The 22,185-nt window shown below is 38.8% G+C and overlaps 1 protein-coding gene across 1 annotated transcript in view; it reads left to right on the forward strand.

The window, feature by feature from the left end:
• SCEL (sciellin) overlaps positions 1–22,185 on the forward strand; it is a 323,090-nt gene that overhangs the window by 261,953 nt on the left and 38,952 nt on the right. The window contains exons 12-17 of the mRNA XM_045978345.1: positions 4,179–4,259; positions 6,412–6,477; positions 9,460–9,519; positions 17,023–17,067; positions 18,033–18,092; positions 18,392–18,451. Of these exons, the coding sequence (XP_045834301.1) occupies positions 4,179–4,259; positions 6,412–6,477; positions 9,460–9,519; positions 17,023–17,067; positions 18,033–18,092; positions 18,392–18,451 (372 nt within the window). The remainder of the gene's footprint in view (positions 1–4,178; positions 4,260–6,411; positions 6,478–9,459; positions 9,520–17,022; positions 17,068–18,032; positions 18,093–18,391; positions 18,452–22,185) is intronic.

Genomic DNA, 22,185 nt, shown 5'->3' on the forward strand with positions numbered 1-22,185 from the left:
TCTTGTGAATGCTGCCTTTTTATTCCTGGAAGTTATTCTTAACAATAATAGCCACTAATGTGGTGGTGTCAACCCTGCAAAGGGTCTTGGGGGCTTGAGGGAAAGACAGAGGATAGAGCCAAGGGTCAACTTATCCAAGCTTAAACATTGCATCTCAAAGCAGTATTCAAACAGGATCATTCCACATCCATGTCTCTTGTTTGCTTCTCTTCAAAACATTCCAGGCCACAGCTTCCTGCCTCGCTCTTGCATTTTAATCCCCCTGCTTGGCATCCCATCAAGCTCCTGGCATGGCATGAATGACTTCTCTCATTGCCCCTAAGGGTTTGGGTTCTGTCATCTGTGGCTGTCATTGCAGAGATGCAAATGAAAGCTCCTTTGAGGTGAACGGAAGTCAATGTGGCATTGCCTAGCCCTGGCCCAGCGAGGGTCTGAATGCAGCACCCTCGGAAATAAATGTGTTCCTCTGCTTCCCTTGGCCTTCACAACTGCTTGCCCACCTTTTCTTTCTGGGTCACCCCCAAACCATATCCGCACCATGTCCCCAGATCTATTTCTCTACCTGTATCTGTTTCCTAGAAACACGCGGTTAATATTTATCCACTTCTCTGAGGGCTTAGCCCTCATGAAAGATGTAACATGGAAGAAATGTAGCTTTTTATCAATGTGATTCTGGCATAAGTGAAGTTTGGCACCATCCTCTTTCTTCTTCTTCTTCTTTTTAATTTATTTGACAGAGATCACAAGTAGGCAGAGAGGCAGGCAGAGAGAGAGAGAGAGAGAGGAGGAAGCAGGCTCCCTGCGGAGCAGAGAGCCCGATGCGGGGCTCGATCCCAGCACCCTGGGACCATGACCTGAGCTGAAGGCAGAGGCTTTAACCCACTGAGCCACCCAGGCACCCCACCATCCTCTTTCTTCTTTTTGCAATCCTCCTTCCCATCATTTTACCTCTCTCCTGCCTGTTCACAGATATCCAGTGTCCTGTGCAGATTTACTAGCCAGGACTGACCACCTTCTTACCCCTTTCCTCTACCCCTGGAAGAAAAGCATATAATCAGCTAATCCATCCAGATACACAAAAGACACATTATCACTTGTGATATCCCACTATTCGCAACACAGGATATTTTTTGAGAAGAGGAGATAATGGTAATTCAAATAAAATAATATCTAATTGTAAAATCTAGCGCTAAACTAGAACAGGGAACTGTTTTTATATAAATTGTTTTTGCTAAATTTGAACAGATTTTAGAAGTTTCAAACCCCTCTTCACTACTCATTTCCTTCCTCACCAAATAGAAATCCAGTCAATCACTCCCTCTTTCAACACCATCTTTATTTTAATTTTTATTTGTCTTTTTAAATTTCTTTTCAGTGTTCCAGAATTCATTGTTTATACACCACACCCAGTGCTCCATGCAATACATGCCCTCCATAATACCCACCACCATGCTCACCCAACCCCTCCATCCCCCTCCCCTCCAAAACCCTCAGATTGTTTCCCAGAGTCCGCAGTCTCTCATAGTTCATCTCCCCCTCCAACATCATCTTTATTGGGCACCAAAATCATACACAATCCTAGTACTTGGGATATAACTATCCTTCTAGGATCTTTCAGCCCAGTATAGAGACAGAAAATTATTTGTAATCCAAAGCAGTGAGATATAGGCCATAAAGAGGGTGTGCTATGGGGAGACAAAAGGATATATCCAGCACAGCTTTGGTACCACCAGACACAGTAATGCCCAAGCCAAGTCTAAAGGGCAAGGAGGAAGTATCCAGGGGAAAGGGAGAAGTATGTAGGCCAAAGAGCAGAGAACATATGGTGGTGGGGTGGTTAGGAGTGCAAGAGTTTTGGCAGTTAAGTATTGGGTTCACATGGGGTAACAACAACTACAGGAAGAGACATAGAGTGAGCACTTACTGTGAGCCAGGAAGAGCTTGAATGCTCTGTGGGCCCTTCTCCAGGCTTCAGTGCTGCCGTCCACACAAGAGCCAGGAGACCCACCATGCTCTGAGCTCTGCTGCTCCACTGCCCATCACCCAGACAATCATTCCCACACTTTGCCAAGAAACATTTAGAACTAATTGCATCATGTCCTCCATCCCTATGGCTACAGATCCCCCAGGAGAAGCCCAGTCTGATCATTGCTTGTCACCAGGACTAGCCCCACAGAGCTTTGTCCGTCACGGAGCCTGACCCGACCTAACAGTAGCCTAACCTCTCAAACCTTCCATAGTACCACCCTGGATGTGTCCGCTGTTCTCATCACAACTGGCTGCTCTGCAGTCTCATCTTTGGCTCAGTGGCACTCTGCTCTGTTGGGCTCTCCCAGAGGACTCTGCTTCCACAGGATCCAGAGGAAGAGGAGAGGTCTTGTTTGCTCCTCTTTGCTACTACTTACCAGTTTTAGCTTTCTCCTCCCTAGAACTGCTCCATCTTCTTGAAATCGTGGCATCAGGAACTTCGCTTCTTCATTGCAGTCATCTGTAGGTCTCAGAGTCACTCACCTGCACTCTTTGAAGATGCTGGCACCAGGCTCATTGTCTATCTCCCATGTGTCTCCTGTCATAATGCTTGGTGATTTCCAAATCCATGTGGAGGATCCTTCCTCACCTTGACCTCTCACTTTCTTGATCTTCTCTCAATAATTTTGTCCTTTGCCCTACCTTAGCCACCCATAGATCTTGCTTTTCTGAATAACCATACACATTTCAAAATCTTCCCATTCTGCTTCCACTTTCTATCTACTCCATTCAGCTCATTCTCTCCAGTCCTCTGATTCCAGAAGTTTCTCAGCCTTATCCCCACCAACCACCAATCCACTGACTCTTCACATTCCCTCTCCCCTCATATCCTCTGTTCCCTCCATGTCCATCTCAGATCCCATGGTCCTTCCTTATCATCACTTCCTCACATCCCTCTTCCCCTCCTTCACCATCATTCTCTTTGTTGCCCTCACTTGGCTGAATTATAAACTTAGTTAAATCCAACTCTCAGTTTCCTCTGTTTCTGCCCCCTAAGTTGCTGAATATGTCAATAGAAAAACAATGGCAGGAAGCTTCAATTCCATGACCGTGAACCATGACCACAAACCAGTAGCTAAGCTACTGATACTGCCCAAGGATTCGTAGCAAAAGTTGGTGGGGTTAGGGGGAAGTGGTGCTTATGGAGTGCTTATGGAGCCAGATTATCCACTTTGTAGAGTACCTGTATGTAGAAAACTGCCAATAAATGTTTGTTAAATAAGAGCATGGTCTAATTTAGTCCTGACAACATTCAGCAGTCCCTATGAGGAAGGTCATTACAGATGAAGAGATGGAATCAGGTTGACCCATTATCACATAGCTCTGACAGTTCAGACAGCTGGACTCCAGAGCCTATGTGCTCATTTAGCATGTGGCAGAAGCCAGAGGGGTACCTGGAGTCGAGATCACAAATGTACTTTAATAGGTATGGAATTTAATAGGGAGCTACTAGGGTGGTAGTGGTGGGGGTGGGGGGGTGACATGACCTGGATAAGGTACTGACTCCATCCAAATGATGGACATAATTGCCTGTCTGCAGTTCCTAAGTTATCAAATCACACTGGCTCAGCGTCTGCCTTGGCTCTTAGTTGGAAAGTTTAGGCTGACAGTGTATACTTGCTTTGCTAGCAGCAAACTGGCCTGTGCTGCCAATATTTAAGTCAGATTTAGTTAAGAGCTTCAAATCAACTTTATCTTGAGGTCTGTAAAACTGAAAACCTTTCTTGCTGTTTCCATAGCAGCCTGAAGGTTGACATAATTCTTAAAGAAGATTATATGTTAATGCCCAAGAACCATTTACTACGCTCACGCGCTGCTGACCCAAAATGCCACAGCTTGAGCTAGATAGTCTAGCAAAATATTAAGCTTTTAAAAGGACACATTATATTTCAAACTATAGTGAGAGGGGATGGGGTTTCCAAAAATCTGATTAAATGAACTTTGAAAATACCCGTAATTTAAATATTTGACTCCTCTTCAGTTTAGTGCTGTAGGACTCTAGCCTTTCAGCTACCTCGTGCAAGGTGGGGGGGTGGGGTGGGGAAGATGCATGAGTTATTTCCATATAGGCCATAAGTACATTCGGTTAATAGATGCTAAAATTTGCCGTGTCTCCATGGTGAAATGAACTGCTGTTTTCTGTTTTGAAGGGAACCAACTGTTCACCCTCCAATACCTCCAAAGCCCAGTTCTCCTGCTTCATCTCCTAACCAGCTGAGACAGGAGAATAGGTGAGACCTGGCCTTCCAGAATCTCTTGCTCAAATGAATAAGTTAAAGAAATGAAAGCAAATGAATTGTGACCTGTTTTGTGCAAAGCGTGGGTATGTTTTGTGCACACATTCACAGAAGAAGCACTTGTAAAGCTTTTCTAATTGCCAGCACAAGTGCGTATTTATGTTTGCCTTTGAATACTTATAGCCACGTCCTGTCTTAGGGATACACCTTCAAGATAGAAGCTGAGCTTTATTCATGTCCAGGAAATGTTCATCCTCTGGTTTCTTCTAATTTATGTATGAGGAAGCATTATATAAGGAATCTCTTTCCTTTTGTCCCTGTGTATATACACACATAGATATTTATGTATACACATATAGTATTTGACGTAGTAATCTAGATAGAAACTGTGTGTGTGTGTGTGTGTGTGTGTGTACACACTTAAGTTTCCCATTAAAGGCTATATTTTCTAAAAAAAAAAAAAAGCTATATTTTCTGATGAAAGATGTTCTTAAAACTTTGTATTACTGCTCAAACACTCCTTATTTTAGAAATACTTTTAGGTAGGTTTTTAGTCTTGTTTTAGCTAAGGAATTTGCAATTTATTTCAAAACTATTACAATGAAAAAATGTTCTCTGAATCAAGGGAAAAAAGACAGAATTTTTTTTTTCATTTTGAATCCTGATACTCTATAATTAATACTTAGAAACAAATTCAAAGATCTGAAAATTTTCCCACGTGTTTCTGTTAAACTGTTTAATAATCTTGAGCTGTTTTTCGAGACGTATGTCACACATTTCCATTATCATTGTGAGATTTAAAAAATATCTCATTGAAGACTGAATACATTAGATCCACTTGATTGCCTGCCTTTGATTCTTTTGTATTTTTACATTTTGATGGTGTTTTTTATTGACAACATGAAGGAAAATTCTAGAACTATTCTTCGGGAAGAAGGTAACTTCAGCTAGGAAATGCTGACTGGTCAGCAGAACGATGTATATTAGAATATACATAGAATATATAACTATGTATATATTCTATTCAATGAAACTTGCAGAATCTTTGAAATTTTGTCCTTAGGGTGAGAAGATATTACTTTTCCTTTTAATGAGCCAAGAAAATATTTCTTCATTGAATTAGTGAAAAATATAGACCAAATTTATAACTTTTTATTTGTGTAATGATTATAATTATACTCTTAAAATAACTTGAGTTTTTTATCTTATGTTATTTTTCCTTTTGTAGTATTGAGCAATTAAATTTTAAGTTGAATAGGAATTTTTAGAGGGCCTTAAATACATTGGCTTTAGTACTATCTAAATTCTAATCTTGTGTAATCTTGTGTAAATTTTTAAAAAGGCTAAATTTCACGGGAATTGGTCTAATCCATTTTTATTACTTTAATTTCTTTCTTCTACCAGTGATCTTAAAAATAAAATTAGGACAACTTGCATGTTTTAAACTCTGATTACTTTAATCACAGCAAGATGATTTTAATGAAAGAATATGAAAGGGAAGTGTTTCCTATGTAATTAACACATGTCCTCAGGAGGACAAAAAATAGTTGAATATAGGTTTTTGAGAACAAGCAAGAATATATAAGTAGGTCAATCAGATACTTAGGAAAATAACAGAGAAAAACCTCATATCATAAACTGTGACAGAACCTAATATCAGAAACTTGTTTTATTAACTTTGTGTATTAGAAACTGAAGATATTTCCCATCTTATCTGAGCAAATGTATTTTGGGGTTGTATTCAAATAGGATAAGTCTTTAAGAAAAAAATCTTTCATTTGATGCCTAATAACAAAAAAGAGCCTTAAGAGAGAAGTATGAAAATGCTTTATTGATGATTGGAGACTAAAATAAAATGAACATAAACATATTTAGGACAGATATTTCTAGATATATCTAGTGGTTGAAAATATATTAAAAGAGATAAGCTAAATTACAAATTACAATAGACCTCAGAATTTCAAATAAGAAATGGCTGAGTTCTAGCCAACCAAAAGAGCTAAAGTGAAGTTTGTTATCTCAAGTAGTGCTATTGATCCAACACTCTGTGATCTTTTTGAACATGAATGTTTCCTTAAAAATTTATATTTAGCAGAGAAGTGTTTTTATTATGTAACAGATATTATCTTTAACTTTGAAAATACAGGCAAATATGTCCACCTAAACCAGGTGTAAATACAGAAACCAACAGATCTGCTGAAAGAAATATAAGGTAAAATGATCTCTATTTATATCTATGTAATTGTTAAAATGATAATGTTTGTCTTATTAGAATACTTAAAAATGCAAGACAATTAATAATAAAATAGACAAAATGAGTCCTTCAGCTGGCTTCAATATAGTGGGTAATTAATATTTTTATATGTACCTACAGAATTTTGTTCCTTTTATTTCTATTCTTAGCTTTACATTAAGAAAGCAACCAAAATTGTCTGAACATGATAACAGAATAAAATAAACCCCTTAAGAAGGGAAAATACCTCTTTATTCCCAGCACTTGGGAATCAGGTCCTAAGGTCTGTGATACAGTTGTGCTGATGTTTAAATGAATAGGTGTAAATATAATCATTTTACTGAACTTGTTCTACAAAAGCTTTGCTAGAATTGGCTGTATAATAAGGCCATATCCAGCTCTACCCATATCATCAGAAAAAGGCTCACAAATAGTATTGATCTTTGGGAAAGCTTTCCCCATAACAGTCCTGATTTATGCATATTGTCTTACTCATCCCATCTAGTTCAGTATAGAATTTGGTTATATCCTGCTTTTATCATTTTTTTAAAAATTTTTTAGAAAAAAAACCCCTATTTTTATGTTTTATTTTTTAAAATATTTTATTTATTTATTTGACAGAGAGATAGTGAGAGAACACAAGTAGACAGAGCCACAGGCAAAGGTAGAGGAACAAGCAGGCTCTCTGCTGAGCAAGGAGCCCTATGTGGGGCTTGATCCCAGGACCCTGGGATCATGACCTGAGCCAAAGGCAGCTGCTTAACCGACTGAACCACCCAGGTACCCCCCAAAACCCCCTATTTTTAAAATTGGTTTTAAATGATGCTATTCTATAGGTTTATCAGTATGATAAACCAGTTTTTAATTATTATGGTAAAAATATAACATTAAATTTACCATCTTATCCATTTTGACCAATGATTTTTCAAAGTTCAAAACTTTTATACTTTTGGATTTTTTTTTTATTATCTCCCCTGATTCTCAGAAAAGTCTGAGTTTGAAACATACATCACATGGATACCTTACCTTTGGGGAGAATCATGTTTACCTTGTACTTAGTAACTTCAAGTACAACCACATCTCAGCATTTCCCAAGCTGTGTCCAAGATGTCAATGCATGTTCTGTGAAAGAAGGATTTCATGGCCGACCCATTTAGGAGACACAAAAAAGTAGAGTTCTCTACCACAGGACTTCTTCAGAACCTTCAATGTGCTTATATACATTCGGAATCTCCAAAAGTTGGTTATATTTCCCAAATTTACTTGACTGCAAAATTCTTTCTTCATGGAACCCTATTAACCTTCTATGAGACATTGTAAAACAGTTCTTCTTTTAAAATTTTTATTTATTTTTTAAATTTCTTTTCAGTGTTCCAGAATTCATTGTTTATGCACCACACCCACTGCTCCATGCAATACGTGCCCTCCATAATACCCACCACCAGGCTCACCCAACCTCTCACCCCTCTCCCCTCCAAAACCCTCATTTTGTTTCTCAGAGTCCACGGTCTCTCATAGTTCATCTCCTCCTCCAATTTCCCCCAGCTGCCTTCTCCTCTCCATCTCCTCATGTCCTCAGTGTTATTCCTTATGCTCCACAAATAAGTGAAACTATATGATAATTGATTCTCTCTGCTTGACTTATCTCACTCAGCATAATCTCTTCCAGTCCCATCCATGTTGATACAAAAGTTAGGTATTCATCCTTTCTGATGGAGGCACAATACTCCATAGTGTATACGGACCACATCTTCCTTTTCCATTCGTCCATTGAAGGGCATCTTGATTCTTTCCACAGTTTGGCAACTGTGGCCATTGCTGCTATGAACATTGGGGTACAGATGGCCCTTCTTTTCACTATATCTGTATCTTTGGGATAAATACCCAGTAGTGCAATTGCAGGGTCATAGGGAAGCTCTATTTTTAATTTCTTAAGGAACCTCCACACTGTTTTCCAAAGTGGCTGCACCAACTTGCATTCCCACCAAGAGTGTAAGAGGGTTCCCCTTTCTCCACATCCTCTCCAACACACATTGTTTACTGTCTTGTTGATTTTGGCCATTCTAACTGTTGTAAGGTGGTATCTCAATGTGGTTTTGATTTGAATCCCCCTCATGGCTAGTGATGATAAACATTTTTTTCATGTGTCTGTTAGCCATTTGTATGTCTTCATTGAAGAAGTGTCTGTTCATGTCTTCTGCCCGTTTTTTGACAATGTGTATTGAGTTTGAGGAGTTCTTTATAGATCCTAGATATCAGCCCTTTGTAGTGTCATTTGTGAATATCTTCTCCCATTCCGTGGGTTGCCTCTTTGTTTTGTTGACTGTTTCCCTTGCTGTGAAACAGAGTTCCTAATTACAGGAACATCAATGAGAATGTTCCCAATTATTCCTTTCCATGATCACTAGGGAGATTCATGTGGATTCAACCCCTCTGTGTCAGGTGCTTCCAAATACTCTGTAGTTTAAAATGTACTTTCCCTTTGAAAGCTTAAGAAGACAGATACTTTCACCACATGTGAGGGATGAATTAATCATCTGGACATGTTGCTTAATGCTCTTTGGCTCTGGTCAAAAAATCTCTGAACACACTTCTGTGTTTACTTGAGTAATTAACTCTGCTTTCTTTTCCATATCCTCTAAGTATAGAACTAGAGAGAAGCCAATGTGTTCAGGAGAAACTGTAGTTATTTCAGTGAGCACTAGATGGCAGAACAAATGCCCAGTGAAATCACTGCTGTGGGGCGGGGGTTTGGGGAGATGGGGGGGAGTGTGCACCTGTACGCACACCCACACCTACAAACCCCATGAGCTGATATGATAGAAGTATTTCAGTATGCAGCTAAACTCAATAATTCCTGAACACAGGGACTGTGTTTTCTTTACTGAAAACATAAATTTCAGACAACCTCAAAGATAGCTCTACTATCATTGACTTGTGTTTCCTTTTCATCCTTTGAAGGGGTCAGGATCTCGAGAACATCGTCAAAGTGGCCACTTCACTTCAGAAAACTAACAAGGGGTAAGGGCTCAGAGCTTTTGAGCTTATGTTTTTCTTTTCTTCGTGTTTCAAAAAAGCTTAACCAGTACCTTTAGAAGTTCCAGATATAAACAAGTTCCCCATGCTGTTTACTATACATAATTTAAAAGAAGAAAGAATCAGTCTCTTTAGATAAGTGTTCCTGAAAAGTGGGTCAGATGGACATTTACCAATACTCTTCTTCCTCTGCTTTGTTTTTTGGTGATTATACTCATCTCCTTCACCTCAGCTGTTTGTGGTTTTGACCTTGTTCCAAGTCCTTGTCCTGTATTTGTGTTGCTGGCTCAGATTTCAACTCTGTCTTCCCAGAACCCTCACTAGAATGTCCTAGGCCGTATTTACCTTCCTTCCCAAGTGTGCTCTTTCTTAACTTCTTTCTGTTTTCTCCTTCAGCCAAGTTCACCTTTCTGGAATCATTCTTGATTCTTCCATGTCTTTCCCCTCAATGTAGTATCAGGTATATATGCGTAAAACGTCTAAAATTCTCCTCCTGCCCACATGGCCTCACCCCAGTTCAAATCCATTCAAGCCCTAGCTATTTTTCAAGATCTGGATCAGATCTCACTTCCTCTGTTGAGTCTTCTCAGAATGATTCAGGGAGATGTGACTTCTGTTTCTCTAAGTTATTAGAGCCCCACTATTTATGTGTTAAAACAACTAATCATATTTGTTGTTATTTCATGGTATCTATGTAAATACTTCATATTCTCTATCATCTCTTTAATCTCTTTGGGCAAATATTTTGTCCTATTGACCATAAGTCATTTGCAAAGTCTGGCACAATGCTTTAGGCAAAGTAGGTGCTTATATAATAGATTACGGTAAAGAATGATGAACAGCAGGAAACCTGGAGTATAAACATTCCATAATTTAAATCACATTCCTACAAAAATCCTCCTCGCTCAGTGGAATTCAGCAATGCTAAGTGTGATTAGGTAGTGCAGTCTCAGCCAAAAGACCCGAGAGAAGAAACAGAAGCGACAGGTAGTTCTTCTGTTTAAATGAAACTAAATGGAGCTCTGAATCCAGGAGGGGACTCCAGAAAGTATCCTAAATGTTTCATTTCCATTTTTCTTGTCTAAGAGCCTGGATCTCTTATTTTATCTATTTACATTTATTGAGGTAATATTTTGTTTTTAAGAGGGATTGAACAGTTTTTTGGTGAGTGATGGGGGTGTTTGAAAGAGAGACATGAGTGATGTTGAAGAAAAATTACGGTTTGGCACAAAGCTAACAAAACCAAGAACTACAGTTAGTTCTGTCCCTTCTGTGTAGGCACAATAAACTAATTCCACAGCAAGATGCATTCCTCACTGGGAAAGGTTACTGCTCTGACGGCCGGGGGAAGTGTCCGTTGGATTGACACACCCGACCGCCATCACTGTGGGCCATCTGTGGGGACTAGAAATAACTTTTAATCCCCTGAGCTGCTCTTGGTGATATTCCTGTGTGAAGTGGACTCTATCTGATTAAGAACATTTAATTTACTGCACATGAGATGGTGAAATTTAATATCCAAAGCTTTCCTCAATACATGGTCATTTTAAAAGTCCAACTTCTTAGTGAGAATATTGTCTCCATTTTATTTAATTTACCGCAGAGTGTCTTCTCATAATTTATGCCCATTCATTTGTGATAAACATGAGCAACCCCAAATTCTGATCATCACTTCACTGTGACTCATACTAGTCAGAAAGGTCTGAGACTATCATTTTAGCGGATTCTTAGGTTTGCTCTTTTCTTTGGAGACGTGGACAGATTCATACTCTCAGAGCTGGACAGAGGAATTTCAAGCAAGAAACAATGATGAGGCATTGTGTCAAGGGACTAGATAGTATGTTAATCTATTTTTTGTCAGGGTCAGCAGCATTTGTATTTCAGTATTTTTTTCCTCAGCCTTTGATCCTACCACCGAATATGTAACATTTCTTGAAAGAATTCACCTATGTGAATTTAACATGTTTTTAGGGTCTCTAAGCTATATGGCAGTACATTGTGCCAGACATCTTCAAAGCCCATAAATGACTCAGCAACTATACCTGTCTAGCCAAAGCCAAGGTCTTGATGTCTCTAAAAGCAGTTTAAAAAATAAATATAGCAAGCATTTATTAGATGAAAATTTTAGTAGACTGGGAACTGTTTTCTATAATGGTCAAAATTAATTGAGACTTTATGACTTGCCAGACATCATGCTACACACTTTATACTCATTAGCGTATTGATTCTCTTCTCAGGTGGGTACAATTAGCATTCTTTTTGGACAGATGGAGAAACTGAGAGGGCAAGGGGATAGGTTACTCACCCAGAGTCACCAGCTAATAAGTGGTGGATCCTGGGTTGGGATCTATGTATCCCTGACCTGAGACCCTGAATGTAACTACTCATAGCCTCCCGGTAAGTACCAGGGATGGCTCAGAACAAAGAGGAAGGAACATTGAGAAAGTGTGGAAAATGTGCTATTTGGAGCAGGAAGAAGGGAAAACCATGATGTGAGATCTACAAACTGGACTAGGAAGGCAAGAGAAATGGGGGCAAAGGGATGACAAATGTTAAAGAGAAACAATGCTATCAGGGGCAAACAGGAACCAGAAACCCACCGAAACTGCCTTCTTGGGAGAGAGACCTATGCTCAGGTGATGCTAAAGGATATTCTAGAACACAGGGGTTTAGCCTAAATAGATTGCTCCCCAGGAAGCAACCAGAAGGTTGCTGTTCTCAAATACAGGCAAAAGATCACAAATTTAGCGGACTTGGAATGAAGTAGTATCACAGTTTAAAAAAACAGCCAGACATACTGATGAACAGGTATTTTCCTATAGCTACTTTGTGTAGGTACATTGTATAAAGATAGAATCTATAATTAGTCAATGTGCCTATATATGTTGATTCAAATAAAAACCTGTATTAAATATTTACTGTTTAAAATATATGGTATTAAAAAACTGAAGAAGATCCAATGTAAAACACAGTTGTAAATTTTAAGTGGCATGTGTGTGTGTGTGTGTGTGTGTGTGTGTGTGAAAGAAAGAGGTAGGAGCAGGGACACTAACATGAGAGAAGTATGCAGCTGCTACATCACAAAGTACAGTAGTGTTAGTGCCATAAAGGAGATGCCAAAAAACCCAACAACAACAACAACAAAAACAAAACAAAATGTAGCAAGGTTTCTAAATATTTAGAGGACTGTATTCCGTTGAAGGACTGGGGACTATGTGTTAGAGAAGAGGCATCTGAAGAGAGCCTTGAAGTCTAAACAAGATTTTGGTGGCATGCAAAGACTATAATAAGAGATGAGGAAGGACACTATATCCTACTCAAAGGGTCTGTCCAACAAGAAGATCTAACAATTTTAAATATCTATGCCCCTAACGTGGGAGCAGCCAACTATATCAACCAATTAATAACAAAATCAAAGAAACACATCAATGATAATACAATAATAGTAGGGGACTTTAACACTCCCCTCACTGAAATGGACAGATCATCCAAGCAAAAGATCAACAAGGAAATAAAGGCCTTAAATGACACACTTCAGAACATTTCATCCCAAAGCAACAGAATACACATTCTTCTCTAGTGCACATGGAACCTTCTCCAGAATAGATCACATTCTGGGTCACAAATCAGGTCTCAACCGGTATCAAAAGATTAGGATCATTCCCTGCATATTTTCAGACCACAATGCTCTGAAGCTAGAACTCAATCACAAGAGGAAAGCCGGAAAGAACCCAAATACATGGAGACTAAACAGCATCCTTCTAAAGAATGAATGGGTCAACCAGGAATAAGAAGAATTGAAAAAATTCATGGAAACAAATGATAATGAAAACACAACGGTTCAAAATCTGTGGGACACAGCAAAGGCAGTCGTGAGAGGAAAATACATAGCGGTACGAGCCTTTCTCAAGAAACAAGAAAGGTCTCAAGTACACAACCTAACCCTACACGTAAAGGAGATGGAGAAAGAACAAGAAAGAAAGCCTAAACCCAGCAGGAGAAGAGAAATCATAAAGATCAGAGCAGAAATCAATGAAATAGAAACCAAAAAAAAAAAAAAAAAAAAAAGAAAAAATCAATGAAACTAGGAGCTGGTTCTTTGAAAGAATCAATAAGATTGATAAACCCCTGGCCAGACTCATCAAAAAGAAAAGAGAAAGGACCCAAATAAATAAAATCATGAATGAAAGAGGAGAGATCACAACTAACACCAAAGAAATACAGACAATTATAAGAACATACTATGAGCAACTCTACGCCAACAAATTGGACAATCTGGAAGAAATGGATGCATTCCTAGAGACATAAAAACTACTACAACTGAACCAGGAAGAAATAGAAAACCTGAACAGGCCCATAACCAGTAAGGAGATTGAAACAGTCATCAAAAATCTCCAAACAAACAAAAGCCCAGGGCCAGATGGCTTTCCAGGAGAATTCTACCAAACATTTAAAGAGGAACTAATTCCTATTCTCCTGAAACTGTTCCAAAACATAGAAATGGAAGGAAAACTTCCAAACTCATTTTATGAGGCCAGCATCACCCTGATCCCAAAACCAGACAAGGATCCCACCAAAAAAGAGAACTACAGACCAATATCCTTGATGAACACAGACGCAAAAATTCTCACCAAAATACTAGCCAATAGGATTCAACAGTACATTAAAAGGATTATTCACCACAATCAAGTGGGATTTGTTCCTGGGCTGCAGGGTTGGTTCAACATCCGCAAATCAATCAATGTGATACAACACATTAATAAAAGAAAGAACAAGAACCATATGATACTCTCAATAGATGCTGAAAAAGCATTTGACAAAGTACAGCATCCCTTCCTGATCAAAACTCTTCAAAGTGTAGGGATAGAGGGCACATACCTCAATATTATCAAAGCCATCTATGAAAAACCCACCGCAAATATCATTCTCAATGGAGAAAAACTGAAAGCTTTTCCGCTAAGGTCAGGAACACGGCAGGGATGTCCATTATCACCACTGCTATTCAACATAGTACTAGAAGTCCTAGCCTCAGCAATCAGACAACAAAAAGAAATTAAAGGCATCCAAATTGGTAAAGAAGAAGTCAAACTATCACTCTTCGCAGATGATATGATACTATATGTGGAAAACCCAAAAGACTCCACTCCAAAACTGCTAGAACTTGTACAGGAATTCAGTGAAGTGTCAGGATATAAAATCAATGCACAGAAATCAGTTGCATTTCTGTACACCAACAACAAGACAGAAGAAAGAGAAATTAAGGAATCAATCCCATTTACAATTGTACCCAAAACTATAAGATACCTAGGAATAAACCTAACCAAAGAGGCTAAGAATCTATACACAGAAAATTATAAAGTACTCATGAAAGAAATTGAGGAAGACACAAAGAAATGGAAAAATGTTCCATGCTCCTGGATTGGAAGAATAAATATTGTGAAAATGTCCATGCTACCTAAAGCAATCTACACATTTAATGCAATCCCTATCAAAATACCCTCCATTTTTTTCAAAGAAATGGAACAAATAATCCTAAAATTTATATGGAACCAGAAAAGACCTCGAATAGCCAAAGGAATATTGAAAAAGAAAGCCAAAGTTGGTGGCATCACAATTCCGGACTTCAAGCTCTATTACAAAGCCGTCATCATCAAGACAGCACGGTACTGGCACAAAAACAGACACATAGATCAGTGGAACAGAATAGAGAGCCCAGAAATTGACCCTCAACTCTATGGTCAACTAATCTTCAACAAAGCAGGAAAGAATGTCCAATGGAAAAAAGACAGCCTCTTCAATAAATGGTGCTGGGAAAATTGGACAGCCACATGCAGAAAAATGAAATTGGACCACTTCCTTACACCACACACGAAAATAGACTCCAAATGGATGAAGGACCTCAATGTGAGAAAGGAATCCATCAAAATCCTTGAGGAGAATGCAGGCAGCAACCTCTTCGACCTCAGCCGTAGCAACATCTTCCTAGGAACAACAGCAAAGGCAAGGGAAGCAAGGGCAAAAATGAACTATTGGGATTTCATCAAGATCAAAAGTTTTTGCACAGCAAAGGAAACAGTTAACAAAACCAAAGGACAACTGACAGAATGGGAGAAGATATTTGCAAACGACATATCAGATAAAGGGCTAGTATCCAAAATCTATAAGGAACTTAGCAAACTCAACACCCAAAGAACAAACAATCCAATCAAGAAATGGGCAGAGGACATGAACAGACATTTCTGCAAAGAAGACATCCAGATGGCCAACAGACACATGAAAAAGTGCTCCACGTCACTCGGCATCAGGGAAATACAAATCAAAACCACAATGAGATATCACCTCACACCAGTCAGAATGGCTAAAATTAACAAGTCAGGAAATGACAGATGCTGGAGAGGATGTGGAGAAAGGGGAACCCTCCTCCACTGTTGGTGGGAATGCAAGCTGGTGCAACCACTCTGGAAAACAGCATGGAAGTTCCTCAAAATGTTGAAAATAGAACTACCCTATGCCCCAGCAATTGCACTACTGGGTATTTACCCTAAAGATACAAACGTAGTGATCCGAAGGGGCACGTGTACCCAAATGTTTATAGCAGCAATGTCTACAATAGCCAAACTATGGAAAGAACCTAGATGTCCATCAACAGATGAATGGATCAAGAAGAGGTGGTATATATACACAATGGAATACTATGCAGCCATCAAAAGAAGTGAAATCTTGCCATTTGCGACGATGTGGATGGAACTAGAGCGTATCATGCTTAGTGAAATAAGTCAATCGGAGAAAGACAACTATCATATGATCTCCCTGATATGAGGACATGGAGAAGCAACATGGGGGGTTAGGGGGATAGGAGAAGAATAAATGGAACAAGATGGGATTGGGAGGGAGACAAACCATAAATGACTCTTAATCTCACAAAACAAACTGGGGGTTGCTGGGGGGAGGTGGGATTGGGAGAGGGGGAGGGGGCTATGGACATTGGGGAGGGTATGTGCTATCGTGAGTGCTGTGAAGTGTGTAAACCTGGCGATTCACAGACCTGTACCCCTGGGGATAAAAATACATTATATGTGTATTAAAAAAAAAATTTTGGAAGGGGAGGCGAACCATAAGAGACTATGGACTCTGAAAAACAACCTGAGGGTTTTGAAGGGTCAGGGGTGGGAGGTTGGGGGAACAGGTGGTGGGTAATAGGGAGGGCACGTATTGCATGGAGCACTGGGTGTTGTGCAAAAACAATGAATACTGTTATGCTGAAAAAATAAATAAAATGGAAAAAAATTAAATAAATAAATAAATAAATAAATAAATAAATAAATAAATAAATAAAATCTTTTAAAAAATTTAAAAAAAAAAAAAGGATTTTGGTGGCATGTATTGTATTCCAGGAACTCAGAAACAGTGGTTTAAGGTGGACCTGCTCTTTGACTCAGGGCTGGCTTTTACTGATATGAGATTTTGTTTGTTTGTTTATTCCAAAAGTGAAGAATTGGATAATCTCATCAAAATGAACAAAAGCTTGAATAGGTAAGATTTGAAAACATCCATTTTTTTCCTTTATTACTGAGTTGCATATTATGGCTTCTTATGTCTTTTTAGTATTTGAGTATGAGGACCCACATAAGTTAAAAAATAGCCTACAAGTCTTGAATAAAAAGCTTGCAGGAATTATCATCATTTCGTCACTGCTATAAATGGTTATTACAATCTAAAGATACTAATATTAAAGTATCTTTGATGTTCACACTATTTAGTAAGGCAGTCACATAGAAAGCCACAGTTCTCTTCCTGAAATATTAATATATATTATGTGGGCAGAGTTTAGTTTGGTCAGTGAATGTTCTCAGGTTTATACTTTACAAAAGCCACGTACAGTCTTAGTTAAACTTACCTCCTTAGTTTTGAATCATTTAGAATTGCACACTTTAAAGATTATACTAGTTGAGGTCTGTGTTGGAAGTGTATGCAGTTTTGTTATCTCTCTGTTACTCTGCCTAACGTACTAAATGGGTAAGGACTAGAGAGACAGAGAAATAAGGTAAGTGTCAAACGAGATCATTGTGTGGAGCATCCAAAGATGTGGTGTTTATACCCTGTCCGACAACAGTGATCTTACTGTGACTTACTGTCAACAACTCATTTAAATGTGCTGCTTTTCAGTTTCTTCATCTATAAAGACAGAAAGTCAACATTGGCTCACATTAAAAACAAAACACTCTGTGAAATCCATACAGTGCATCACGGACCTATTGGCTGTGTATGGATCCCCAGTTTGTATTTTCTATCTTATTTTTTCGAAGGTCTACTGCAATGTAGTGTCTATGAAAATACCTATTTGAAAAAAAGTAATTTTAAGAATTATTGCTCATCTTTCCTACCCAGCTTCTATTTCCTGTCTATCTATAGAAATATAAACTGGTCTATATTTCTAGAGTTACATATCTGCTATTACCACTGATGAGGTTTTTTTTTTTTGTTCAATGCATTTAAAGAAATCAAGGTCTTGATGGTCTCTTCAGAGCAAATCCAAAGGCAGAGCAAACAGAGAAAAGGTAAGTGCATCTGTCCCTAACCTGAAAATATGATCTCCCAGATTGCTTGCTTTATACTTTCAGACAGTTGCTGGAAGGGAGTTGTATCCTCTGGCATGGAAATGTACGAGCAGATGGAGTGTGCTCTCAGAATTATACATTTAGTTCAGACATAATTGCCCCAAAGGATTTCTGCTCTTCCATTCAATAAGAGTAAATGAGCAATTCATGAAGAATGTTTATTGTATCTAACCTCTCAAGATACCACCCAATTTTATTTCAATATGTAGTCTTTTATTTGAATTTCTTTGTGTTTACAGAGCCAAAAGCCTTGAAAATCTCATTTTTATGAATACTCGAACAGAGAAAGACAGCAAAGGGTAAGCTGTGGCTCTTACAGGCCCCATTGATTGAATCCTAGACTATATGCCATTTCCTAGGTTTGACCTCCTGCTGGTAGAACAGGCCTTGGGTAGGGGGTGCTCAGGAGATGGGTAGAAATCTTGGTAATAGGCTCTGCCTCCCACATCTATCTGGATGACCCTGGGCAAGTCACTTAACCTCTGCAGACCTCTGCTCTCATCCCATAAAATGAAGAGCATGACCCAGATGATCTCCAAGTTCCCTTTTGTATTTAAAAATGAAGTAACTCTAGTTGGCTGTTACAAGTAGTGAACAATAGGCTGATTTATGGACTAATTATATTTACTCTAAGACATTTTGATGCTGGAAGCTAGTCTTTCTTCACTGAAGTCTTTTTTTCTTAAGATTTTATTTATTTATTTGACAGACAGAGATCACAAGTAGGCAGAGAGGCAGGCAGAGAGAGAAGGAGGAGGAAGCAGGATCCCTGCCGAGCACAGAGCCCGATGCAAGGCTCTATCCCAGGACCCTGAGATCATGACCTGAGCCGAAGGCAGAGGCTTTAACCCACTGAGCCACCCAGGTGCCCCTTCACTGAAGTCTTTATAATGCTCTAAGGTACTTCTCAGTTAGAATCTCAGCTGAGTCACTTCATATGTATATCTTACATATATTTTTAAATATCTCAGGGTCAAGAGTCATGCCTTTACTTATTCTATATCATAAAAAGAGTTAGTGAATGATTTGTAACTAAACTGATAGCACTTAAGAGGTTGACTTATAGTTCTAGACATACTGAAGTCCTAGAAACTTGACTTACATGACTGATTTTATTTTTTACATGGAAAGAAATCAAATTCCTGACAGTTTTGTTAAAGAAAATCTCAGAAAAGGAACATCTGGGTGGCTCAGTCGATTAAGCATCTGCCCTTGACTCAGGTCGTGCTCTTAGGGTCATGCCCTGGTTGGACTCCTTATGCAGCGGGAAGCCTGCTTCTCCCTCTGCTTGTTGATCGCCTTGCTTGTGCTCTCTCTCTCTTTCACTCTCTGACAAATAAATAAATAAAGTCTTAAAAAAAAGAAAAAGAAAATTCCAGAATGGTAAAGAATGACAAAGTGTAAGGATCTAGGAAATCACTACTGTTTTTCCCCCAGATTGGCTGTTTACCTTGTACTTGGTTAGTCATTAGATTTGCCTTCCTAACGTGGTAATTATTTCTATTGTCTTGATTATCTTTTAAAACCATTTATCTGTGCCAGTCTGTGCCCAAAATGGGATTCTAGCTTTCCAAGTCAATCTTGGCAGATGCATTCTCAACTGTCTCTGATACAGAACACTTAAAGTCTATGTGATCATAATGTGGAAATAATTGGCAATCATAATTTCACAGATACTGAATCCTTATTAAGAATGTATTATTACAATGTCAATGTGCAAGTATTATTACAGGTAAAAATTTTCCTTCTTGTGGAGAACTGATGAAGTGGGAAAACAGGCAATTCTGTCTGAGTGGTTATATGAGCTTTATAGGAGAAGATGAGATTTCAGATATTTAAAAAATGAAATTGGGAAAGGTCCATCAAAGTGGTAGAAAACGGAAAAATTAGGATGAGCATCTGAAGCAAATCATTTCTGGACTGGCAAGGAGAAAAGAGATGTGGTTTATAATGTGTAATAAACGGACTTTGTGTTGCAGGAATGATTGAACTCACTGACATGGTAGGGTCAGTCTGTAGTCCCTGATCCTTCTTTTAGCCTTCCCTCTTTGTCTTCTTTTTTATATTGCAAGAAACTAAGATGTCAATAGTCTTATCACAGTGAAATCAGAGACAGATGAAAATGACAAAGCTACACCAGGGCAACTGGGTGACTTAGAGGGATTAACTTCAATGTTCCCTAATAGCTTTAAACCATTTGCATGGAAAAGGTTTATTGTCTGTAGTCAGTTTATATAAAGCACTGGAGCCATCTTAGAGTTCTTTCTACCTTTCCAAGGGTACTTCAGAACCTTGAACTTTTTGCTAAAAATGACATGTCTAAATCTCCAAAAGGTTGGGACACCTGCTCAGTTGGTTGAGCATCTGCCTTCAGCTTGGGTCATGATCTCAGTGTCCTGGAATAGAGCCCAGAGTTGGGCTCCCTGCTCAGCGGGGAGTCTTTCTTCCTCTCCCTCTATTCTCCTCTCTCGTGCTCTCACTCTCTCCTCACTCTCTCTCAAGTAAGTAAATAAAATCCTTTAAAAAAAAATCTCCAAAGCATTTAGATTTAAAATATTGACCATCTGATTTCCACCCCTGATATGAATGATTTTCATGTTTAAAGAAGGCAGTCTATCAACAAATGTATTAAAGTTAGCTTCCCACCAATTGTCCCTGAAAGGACAAAGAAGGCACAGACTGATACCTAAAGGGAACTTTTACTTTTAAAATGGTTTAATGATAAAGAAAATGTGATGTGTATTTATATCCACACACTCATACCCACACAATGGAATATTACTTAGCCATAAAAAAGAATGAGATGTTGCTATTTGTGACAACATGGATGGACCTAGAGGGAGTTATGATAAGTGAAATAAGTCAGACAGAGAAAGACAAATACCCTATGATTTCACTTATATATAAAACCTAAAAAAAACCAAAAAACAAACAACCCCCCCCCTCCACACACACACAAAGAAAAAGCAGAAATAGGCACACAAATACAGAGAACCAACTGATGGTTGCCAGAGGGGAGGATGGTATAGGGATGGACAAAATGTGTATAGGGCAGTGGAAAACAGGCTTCTAGTTATGGAATAAGTAAGTCAGGAGGATAAAAGATACACTGTAGGGAATATAGTCAATGGAATTAAAATTGAAGGGAGTTGAAGGAAATTGGAAGGGGAGATGAACCATGAGAGACTATGGACTCTGAAAAACAACCTGAGGGTTTTGAAGGGGTGGGGGTTGGGAGGTTGGGGAACCAGGTGGTGGGTAATAGGGAGGGCACGTATTGCAGGGAGCATTGGGTGTGGTGCAAAAACAATGAATACTGTTACGCTGAAAAGAAATTTTAAAAAAGTGAAAAAAATTAAAATAGCATTATATGGTGATAGATGGTAGCTACACTTGTAGTGAACATTGTACACATATAGAGTTGTCGAAGCACTATGTTGTATACTTACAACTAATGTGACTATTGTGTGTCAACTCTATTTCAAAGATTTTATTTATTTGACAGAGAAAACAAAAGAAAGGGGAGTGGCTGGCATAAGGAGAGGGAAAGACAGACTCACTGCTGAGTGGGGAGCCCAATGTGGGGCTCATTCCAGAACCCTGGGATCATGACCTGAGCCAAAGGCAGATAGATGCTTAACCAGCTGAGCCACCCATGTGTCCCTTGACTCTATTTTAATTAAAAACATTAAATTTACTAGGGGACCTGGGTGTCTCAGTTGGTTGACTGTGGGACTCTTGGTTTTAGCTCATGTCATGATCTCAGGTTCATTAGATGGAGCCCCACATTGGATCCCACGCTCAGCAAGGAGTCTGCTTGAGATTCTCTCCCTTTCACTCTGCCCTTCCCCCAACTTATGCGTGCACACACTCTCTCACCCTCCTCAAATAAATTAATAGTTCTTAAAATAAAACCATTAAACTTACTTTAAAAATAAAAAAAATAAAGAGTTTGCAATAATTTGTCCTCAATCTCATTGACCATTAGGTCTTCTGAGAATATGAAGGATAAAATATCAGAGTAATAAATGAC

This window comes from Meles meles, chromosome 14 (assembly GCF_922984935.1).
Source record: "Meles meles chromosome 14, mMelMel3.1 paternal haplotype, whole genome shotgun sequence".
NCBI lineage: Eukaryota > Metazoa > Chordata > Mammalia > Carnivora > Mustelidae > Meles > Meles meles.